This window comes from Ostrinia furnacalis, unplaced genomic scaffold (genome assembly GCF_004193835.3).
Source record: "Ostrinia furnacalis isolate ACB-3 unplaced genomic scaffold, ASM419383v2 OfSCF2422, whole genome shotgun sequence".
NCBI lineage: Eukaryota > Metazoa > Arthropoda > Insecta > Lepidoptera > Crambidae > Ostrinia > Ostrinia furnacalis.
The window spans coordinates 135,914-146,071 of NW_021132661.1; the positions used below are offsets into that span (position 1 = coordinate 135,914).

Here is a 10,158-nt window from a genome sequence, read left to right on the forward strand (position 1 = left end):
CTACATTATATTGAGTGCTACCGCACTAAAATATTTACATATTCAAATACAATGCAAATAGATAGAGTAGAGAAACAGAATGAAAAATATTATTCGGAAATATTGGTATTGAAATTGGGTAAAAGACCCAAGGCTGCAACTAAAGCTTTTATCGTGAAAAAGTGAATTCTACTTATAATACCATGATAATGAATCATAACTATAACTCAAAGTAGTTATGTAAAGGCATATTATTTTCATTGAGAGTACCTACCTACTAACTTAATTCAATGATTGCATCTTAGTTACATTTAGAACCTTTTAAAAAGCTTGAAACTACATTATGTGAGGATAGTTACACTATTTTTAAGTTATGAACAGCTGGACCGAATTTAATTATCCCTAAAATTCTGAACTGAAAACTTCAAAAAACTATTTTGTTAAACTCGTGATGGCGGCAGCACTGTCGCCGAAAATATTCACTAACTGAACTGCCAGCGCCATCTTGTACGAGAGTACTGAACTAGCACCTTTCGCCCCGACTCAGTCACTTGTTTCAGCTATCAAAATGTGTGAAAATGTATTGTTAGACATGGAATTCAGATGACGCTGCGTTAGTTAGTATTAATAAAAGTTAGTATAATAATAATAACATTTACCTATATCTCTGAAGAAATTTTAAAATGACTAATATTGATTGTTTTGTAAATAGTAAAACATTTGACTAGAGTTTTGTAATATGGTACATTTAATTAATAGGGGGCACTTCTATTGATTACAATTACGTGAAACAACACATTTTATAAACGTTTATTTCATTCAACTATAATAATAAGTCACACACACTTATAAACTGCTACAGAAATATAAAATTTAAATTCATAAGTTAGGATAAAAAGACAACACTACAAAAATAAATATAATTTTTCAAATATAAACCTAAGGTACCTATACTAATCGGTAGTTTAGTATGACTCATTTCTTACACATCATATTTTTTACATTTTGAGAAATAATATTATACACGTGGAATCGATCTTATTTATTTTTCTAATGTGTAAAAAGGAACATTGATTAATCATAACAACAAGGACACATTCCTAACATAGGTATAAATAACAAGTATTATACACAATTTTAAAAATTACTCTCCCTTGGTTCGTCGCCGCCAGAATGCCTGCGATTCCTAGGTCTTTCCATTTCTGCTTCTATTTCTATGGTCACAGAGTCATCTCCAGCTTCGTATTCTGACACTTGTCTTCTACGAGCCCCCGGTGAGTGCTCAAGTTCAGCTATTTCATGGCTACCAAACCGTCTTGGTGGCCGTCGTCGCCTCCTCCTATTATTATCTGGCGTCTCACTTAGTTCTGTGTCTTCAAACACAGGCAAATCTCCATTTCGTTCAGTTTCATCCAGCAAATCCCCGCTGGATTTAGTTTTTCTGCGACCTCTCCGTTTCTTAGTCTTCCCGGTTCCGGCATCACAAAGGGAATGTGTTGAGGAATTTAGCTTAGGCATGGTGAGAGCTTCGTCATAGGAAGGTGGTGCAATCAAATCTCGAGGATCTGGGGCATTAATTAAGGATTCTTGCTCAGCCCGCAGTCTTAGTTGCCTCAAACGATCTCTTGCTTCTTCCACCTGCCTTTCTCTTTCTGCTTGAATAGCACGCAACCTCCGTTTCATTGAATTTCTTATACAATTGACCAATAATATACACAAGGCTAATCCTGTTATCATGACAACGATAAACCAAATCAAACTATCTGCATTTGCGACATTTTGGGTGGGATACCATATGAAGTAACAAGCTTCCAACCAAGCTTGTCCGATAACATTTACTGGACTGCTACATACAAGGTTGTATGATTCTTCTTTTTTGAAGGGTTCTAAAGTAACGAATTCAAAAAAATCATACATGTTTGCATCTCTACAATCACACCTCCACATATTGTCACTTAAGTCCAGTCTCTCCAAATAAAGGTTTGAGTCAAAATAAGCCTTATTCCAGACATTTGTGAATCGGTTTCCAACTACAGCTAGTCCTGTCAAGCGCGGAAGCATGAAAAATGTAAAATTGTTAACCATGGAAAGTCTATTGTAGTTTAAATTCAAGTACTTCAATGTATTAGACGAAATACTATCAGGGATATGAGATAGTAAGTTACGCGATAAATCTAGGTCTATAAGTGATTGCAAGCCTTCTAGTGAATCTTTACCTATCGTATGAATTTCACAAGCACTCATATCTAATGTTGTGAGTGAGGTGGATTTTATATGTCCAACCTGGTTTAGATAATTCCTTGCTAGTTTTAATTGACTCAAAGAAGGCATCTCTAACAAAGCACCTTCTGGAATCATCCCTATTTCATTCCATGATAGGTCTAAGTATTTCAATAAACCTAGTCCCCGAAAAGTATCAACCTTTATTGAACCAATATTATTGTAAGATAAGTCCAGATACTCTAATTTGGTATTATTTATAAATTCATAGCTTCGTAAAAACCTAATCATATTATGATTTACAATAGCTTTTTTTAAATTAGGAAAACCGTTAAGGTTTGGTCGTAAAACATTACAATAGGATATATCTAAAAACCTTAATGATGTGGAGTGTAAGTCTGCGAGTTCCAGTCGGTAGTTATGTGCCATCAGCAAATGGATCAAAGATGGTAAATATGATAGTTCATTTTGTTCTATTGATGTAAGCTGGCAATTGTTGACATATAAACTTCTTAGTGTAGGCGATATCAAGCCTTGTAGTGTTACTAAAGGATTATAATTTAGTTTCAAGACTTTGATGTTACCTAAGCCACTTAGCATAGAATTTCCAGATATTGATTCTATCTCGCAATGGTCCATTATTAAGGTTTCTAGCGAGGAGCTTATCAACAATTCTATTTTTGCTAAATTGTCCATAGATTTGAATCTATTATAAGACAAGTCTAATACTTTCAAATGCACAGCTGGAACAAGAAAATCGTTGGGGCTCATGGTTATCCAGTTTTCTAAGTAATTTCTTGACAAATTAAGTTCTTCCAGAGCCGAGAGGTTTGAAAGTCCATTTTTAGGCAGTTCCGTGAGTCGGTTCCCACTAATATCCAATTTGATCAAATTAGAGAGTTTGCTTAGTCCTTCAGGAAAAGTGGTGATTTCATTGTTTGATATGTTCAGTTTTTTGACCTGAAATGTTATAATAAATGAAATTAATAAACGATAATACTTATACATATTATAATATCCTAACAGTTGCTTTCTTTACTTGGAATAATAAAATTTTAAATTACCTTTGCATTAAGGCCACCAGGAAGATCACGCAGTCCTCTCCGAGAACAGTCTATTTCTGTATGTCCTTCGTTACACGAGCAGATGTAGCACAAGTCATTGGGGCTTTTGTCTTCAAAGTCCAAGACTTCTGCCGCCACTGCCCATGCGCACAGCAGAAGACAGACCGTGCGTTGAAAATTCATCACGTCTTTTTGTCATTACTGTCTGAAACCAATAAAATTGGCTCTTAGTTATTAATTTGTTGTAAGCAATTTGTTCACGTATTAAGGTCAAGAATCCACCAGCCTATTTGGTTTGAACACCTGCACCCTACAGTTTTTCCAGTCACGTACTACCGTATTACTCCAAAAGAGTTTGGGGCACACCTTACATTAAATCTGCATTGTCTATGTATACCACACACAATTTTATCTTTGTTATCATTTGTTGATAACAATGTTGTAGGTTGTGGTACCTTAATTTGGGTCGTTTCGCGTTTTGAGCGTACCTTATCATGGTTATGAATTAAACGGATTATAAATAAGTATATTTTTCTCCCCCTTAATTTTTTATTTTGTCTATGATACTAACAATGTTTTCAAATTAAAAATAATGGAGTAAGAAAATGATTCTTATTAAAAAAAATAACTTGTTATATTTTATGCCGGTACGGTTTCCTATGGGTAAATCAGCTCCTTGAATAAATGTTTTTTGAGACACATTTCGTTGGAGGAGAAAAATAACGCTCTATCTGTATAGTTCGGGTATGCAAGTCTTAATTTTTTTTACTGGACTCTTTTTGATCTAGTAGTGGTCAACGATGAAACGGAATGGAATCGTTATTTGGAATCCCTACAAATACACTTTTAATTGTAGTAATAGATCAATCATTCAAGTCATCGATGAATGACGAATGTTACACTTGGTTGGAAAATCACTTAATTAAAAAAATAAATTACAAATATGTAGCAAACTTACCTGTTTTTTCCTGCTTATTTGTATGAAAATAGTTACTTTTAGATTTATTTCTTATGAGTCACACAAATCCGAGCAGCACTTGAGGACGGAAACGATTACTATCCAGTTTTAATGACTATTTTTAACACTAACACCGACCACTAATGGATGTTGTTTAAGCAATTATTTGACACGGATAATTAACTAACAAAACTCATATTTATTTTTTTATAACTTGTACGTCCAGACCCGGTCATTGCAGTACATTGTATGAGACAGAATCCAATTATGACGTGTTATCATTAGATAAGGATAAAGAATGGCGAAAGTGTTGTAATCTAGTCCTACACTTGGATTGAATAGCTTTGTAAGCATAAATACAGACAAAATAAAATATATTTTTAAATACCATTACTTTCGTATTGCCTTTAGAAAATTTAATAGGATTGCTTAGAGAAAATAAATCAAAACAAATAATTATTATTCTAAGTTCATAGTATGTTTCAATCAGAAAAATATTTTTGTGAATGTAATTTTGCAGTTATGCTGTCTGAGAAAAAAGCTATTACCTACCTATTATTATTATTTTTCATAAAGATCCACATTACATAAATAGTGACATCTGTCACATTGGTATGAAACTACTTTAAAAGACTATAGAAACATTAGTTTTAGTAAAAAAGATATAGATGGCGTTAAAAGTTCCAAAAAATATTCGTTTCATTTCCTCTTCATACAAATTCATAGATTGCCTTTACTTATTCAGTGTAAGGTATAAACCCAGGGTAAAAGTTAAATAAAATCATAGTCAGGTCCTAAGAATTTATTCAATTTAAAAATAAATAAGCTAAGAGTAATAAGGTTTTTCTTCCAACAGAAATAATTAAAATTATCGTTAAATTAAACTTATTTCTACGCACATAAAATTATTATTTGTAACAAAATATTATAAATTACTTATAAGTCTAAATTGGCATTAGCGTGTATTTGAAGGGTACGCCTCGTAGACCGTCTGTCGTGCGTCCTGGGCCGCGACTCAGTGAGGTCTCCAATGGACCTGGACCTGCGGAACATGCGAGTTCTCTCTTCTTCTTCCTCCTCCTCAACAAAGTCAGGCAGAGAGTGGAAAGAGCTGCGCAGTCGAGGCATCAACAACGCATCCTCGTAGCTCGGAGGCAAATCCTCCTCCCGCAAAGGAACTCTCCGTACCACGGCATCCTCTGCAGGCTGCGCTGTACCATTGAGATTCACAACAGTCGTCTGAGCAGTCTGTCTCGGCGTCCGAGACCCACTCGCTGCCATAAGTCCTCGACAAATACAAGACGTCACCACTACACCTATAATAATCCCTATGAACACCGCAAACGACGTGTACGACACTGTAGACACCTCATTTGGATGCCATGTCCTAATATACGCCTGCTGCCAACTCATCTGAGTCACGTTAGCGGGCGAATAGCATATCAGCGACGCCCTGTCTTTTATCTTCGGTGGATCTCTTGTTAAAAACTCATAAGTCAAGAGGAGGTTTAAATGGAAACCTTCACAACTCCATCGATTACCTTTCACTTGGATCTCCCTCAAAAACGGGTTTGAGGCGAAGTGTGAAGTGGACCAAACCTCCTTGAAATCGTTGCCCCTCAAATTCAATACTGCCAAATGCGGTAATGATACGAAGGTGTCGTCAGTGATAGAAGATATGTCATTGTAACTCAAATCCAATTCTTGCAGAGTATTCGATGCAAAATTATCTGGAATTGACTCTATCTGATTCATGGAAAGATGCAGTTCCACGAGTGAGGACATTCCGGCCAATGCATCTTTTTCTAAGTTTGAAATCTGACAGCTATTGAGATGCAAAGTTTTCAGAGAATTCGTCTGAAATGAAGGTAGGGTTGCGAAGTAATTTCTGCACAAATGAATTATTTCTAGAGAATGTGTGTTTGCAAATATTTGTGGTGGTAGGTCATTGATTCTGTTTTCAGTTAAGTCCAGAAATCTTAGCTGGGGCATTCTGGAGAAAGCAGCTTCGTCTATGTTGTTTATTTTGTTCCTTGATAAATCTAGCCTTGTAATGCTGAATATGCGACCGGTGTCGACCCAGACTCCATAGTTATTGTTTGATAAGTTGAGCGTGTTCAAGCTGTTCATATTTCCGAAATAGCTGGGTAATGGACTGCTGAGATGGTTGGCCGATAAATCTAGAGTTTCCAGCCCTGTGAATCTTTCCAGTTGTGGTGGAAACGATATGAAATTATTGTTGGACATTATCAGCACCTTAGCCTGGAAAAATAAAAAACTAGAATTATTAATAATAAAGTAGCCATGTCAGGACTTCTATAAATTTTGGAACGTAATTGTAAGTGATATACTTTTGTAAATAGATAAGAATGAGGGAAATGAAGGAATTGTCCAGGACGAACGACTTATTTTTATCAAACATTCAACAATCTTGTTATTTTCAAAAGTAACCTTAATGGACAATAATTGGTTTATAATTCAAAAAATAACGTTTATTATCTTCTCTTACGACTGCTATTGCTACTCACTTCGTAATTAAGATCTTCAGGCAGTTCAGTCAGCTCTCGGTCCGAGCAATCCACGAGTAACTTAGAGTTTAGAATGTACGTGAGGCATTGTGGCAGGTCTGCCTCTACCTCCCGCGTTCGCCTTATTGGTCCTCCTTTTGTTAGTGGCAGAAGCCATATCGATATCACCAGGGTGAGAAATTCGCCTGAAAATTAAAAAATAATAGCAATTGTAGATTAAAAGTGTATTTATGTGTGATTATTTCAACTCAAATGCTAGTTTTGGACCACATTGAGTAGTTTTAAGTTTAACGATATGTAGAGACGATAGCCCGTCATCTTAAATGAAGTTGAGATTAAATAAAATACTCATTTTGGGTCACTTATATTTATAGATGACCCACAAGGTGGACCGACGAGATATCGTCTTTCCTGCTACCTTTATGATAATAAAGGTAGCAGGAAAGCGCTGGACGCAAGCCGCTACCAACCGGGTAACATGGAAAGCATTGGGGGAGGCCTATGTTCAGCAGTGGACGTCTTAGGGCTGATATGATGATGATGATTTTTAGATGAACTATGCAAACTTAACCTGTTTTAATTAGATACTATTTCAATTTAATAAATCATCAATACCGGCTTACTTTTTCCGATCTTTGCGATTTGACGTTTCAAAATCGTTCAACTATAGGTACAAATTATAATCTCGCTGGAGTCTAATGACGTATGACATATTAATAATGTCTGGTAGCTATAAATGGCAATAGCCATATCGAGATGGCTAAATAGAAATTCGCATGAAAAAGATAAATATTATCATACTTTATATCAAGCTCGTTGGGACAGTATTATCTACTCACTGGGGATTGTATTTTTCCACTTAAACTGGATAAGTTTATTTATTAATGTTTAGTACTTAGTTTAAAAACATAAATATAACGTGTGTTTAAAGCTTACTAGCTCATGATTATTTACCTATTAACTAATCATATTGTATGATGTTTGTATAATATAGTTACGATAAAAACAATAACATAACCTAACTTCACCTATTTTAATAAAGAGGTACCTTTTGCATACTAATTAATAACAGATTTAAAAAACAATATTATAAATCGCTATGTTAATACCAGAGCCAGCGATATCACTTTTAAAACAAAGAACTAAACAATGGAAATCCGAAGTTTTTCCATTTTCAAAATTAGTAAAAAACAACTACAAAAAAATACAATCATTAGTGTTTTGTTTCAAGTACTCACCAGGCCCCATGTCATTTATTATCTGTTGCACATTTTACGTCAATGTCCACCCACGCACGAAAATGAAAATCCAATTTTCACACACACAATTTTCCACTAACAAAAATATTATTCACTATTGAATTCTAAAACATTATTTCTTCAAAACCACTCGTATATGGACTGGGTTTGCCAATACTCACATCGAATATGGAGATAGTAAACTTAGTACGAGGTTGGTCCCAAGATAGTCCCGAATACAGGTTGTTTTCGACGTTTCACAGCAATAGCCAAAATCGTACATCTATCTACGCGATTCTTATCACTGTCATTCACTACTGAGCTATCAAAATATAGGGTTGTTAATGTAAATACATTTAGTTTTAGCGTTATCAGGATGGTTTTTGTATAATTTTTATTTACATGGTTTTCGCTTTAGCCTGTGCATACGTGAATTTTCGAGATGGAATGACTGACAGATAGTGGATTCTTTATTGTTGACATAACAACATAATAGAATGTTGGATTTATCATGTTGATTAAGATCGCTCTTATTAGTTTTAGATCTAAAGATCTTCTCATTTCAGAATGAATTTAGTTAATAGGTACGAAACCATAAATTATTTCATGCCTAATAAGGAAAACTTTTACAGAGCAATGTTACTCTTTATGTACCGTAGAGCTTACGACAGTACATTATAGTAAACAGTCAAATGGAATCTAAATCTACGAGTACTAAATAAGTTTTACAACATATAATAAAGTAACCTTTTGAAAATGTCTATGAAAATTCTAGGAAAATACCATTGTTCTTACATCTATTTATTACTTTTCAACTTACTACATAAATGTCAAAAAAAGTTTTGAATGCGTGAATAGCGAGTAATTAATTTAATAAGTACCTACCTAATAGCTACAACTGGTTTAAAATAGAATTTCTAGAGCAACCTGTATATTAGCTTAGCGTTATCGACGCAGTTTTATCACTGATTACGTATCGACTTATCACCGAACCCAAAGAAATATATCTGTTACTATCAGTAACAAAAATACGTGAATAGGTTACTCATGCCCTAACAGTATTTCGCGTTATTCATATACCGTTGTGTAACGATTTATTGTTTAATGTTATACCGTTGTTATAATTAAATTTTCTTTCAGTTTGTACTAATTTATTTTCTATAGTTTCAGAGCTTTAGGCTGTAAGATTCAGTAAGAGTAAGATTTTCATGATAAATGCTGCGTACGTCCCCAAGTAATTGCAAACAGCGAAATAGTGTATAAGAACAACCCCACATAGGAACAACTATGAAAGATTAAATTTTGCAATGTTTACGTACAAAATGGGGGCTGGTGTAACGTACACCATAAACTTTCCAGACATTTTAGATTTCTGGATTATCTATACTTATAATAAATCTGTAGAGAGGTCAATTCTGTACATGAAATATATTTTCAAAATAACTGTTAGGGGGTGATTAGTGATCGATACTGATGCCAAAAATGCAATCAGTAAAATTTTTGTCTGTCTGTCTGTCTGTCCGTCTGTATATTCCTTATAGAAACAAAAACTACGCGACGGATTTTAACGAAACTTCGTACAATTATTCTTCATATAAGGAATTCCCGAAATTCCCACGGGAACGGGAATTCGCGGGAAAAGCCTTTTGTATGAAAAATCTAAACCGCTTAAGTTAGACACTTGAAATTTGGCATGTAGGTACCTTAATAAACTTAAAGTTTAGTTAAAATAATCAATTCCCGAAATTCCCATGGGAACGGGAATTAGCGGGAAAATCCTTTTTTATGAAAAATCTAAACAGATTAAGTTAGACGCTTGAAATTTGGCATGCAGGTACCTTAGTAAACTTAAAGCTTAGTTACAAAAGGATATTGCAAAATTCCCACGGGAACGGGAGTTAGCGGGAAAAAACATTTGTATGAAAAAATCTAAACCGCGTAAGATAGATGAAGGGGGTAACACGCGTACGAACGAAGTCGCGGGCGGCCGCTAGTTTATATTATGTCGTCTGAATAGATATCATTTTTATGTCGCACGATAGAGCGACCCAATACGGCCTCTCATGATTAACATCTGTAATAGCTGAAATCTGAATCAATCTAGCTATCAGTATAAAAAATCATTAATCGGAATAGGTATGTCACTTTCAATATGTTTAGCAAAATTTGCA

General features: G+C 34.6%; 2 protein-coding genes across 3 annotated transcripts; both read right to left on the reverse strand.

Moving 5' to 3' along the window:
- Nucleotides 1-1,006: 1,006 nt before the first annotated feature.
- LOC114355574 (leucine-rich repeat-containing G-protein coupled receptor 5) lies at nucleotides 1,007-4,480 on the reverse strand. Its single transcript, XM_028308508.1, has 3 exons — nucleotides 4,222-4,480; nucleotides 3,264-3,468; nucleotides 1,007-3,159 (listed from the first exon to the last, which is right to left on the reverse strand). Exons 2-3 carry the CDS (start codon nucleotides 3,444-3,446, stop codon nucleotides 1,117-1,119), a joined length of 2,226 nt encoding a protein of 741 aa, XP_028164309.1. The 5' UTR covers nucleotides 3,447-3,468; nucleotides 4,222-4,480; the 3' UTR covers nucleotides 1,007-1,116.
- A 669-nt stretch (nucleotides 4,481-5,149) lies between these two features.
- On the reverse strand, nucleotides 5,150-8,261 carry LOC114355575 (leucine-rich repeat-containing G-protein coupled receptor 5-like). Of its 2 annotated transcripts, none has more exons than XM_028308509.1 (3): nucleotides 7,988-8,261; nucleotides 6,750-6,934; nucleotides 5,150-6,483 (listed from the first exon to the last, which is right to left on the reverse strand). In XM_028308509.1, exons 1-3 carry the CDS (start codon nucleotides 7,995-7,997, stop codon nucleotides 5,158-5,160), a joined length of 1,521 nt encoding a protein of 506 aa, XP_028164310.1. In that variant the 5' UTR covers nucleotides 7,998-8,261; the 3' UTR covers nucleotides 5,150-5,157. The 2 variants fall into 2 exon arrangements, with proteins under 2 accessions (XP_028164310.1, XP_028164311.1); XM_028308510.1 differs by having other exon boundaries at nucleotides 8,170-8,233.
- Between the last annotated feature and the right edge of the window lie 1,897 nt (nucleotides 8,262-10,158).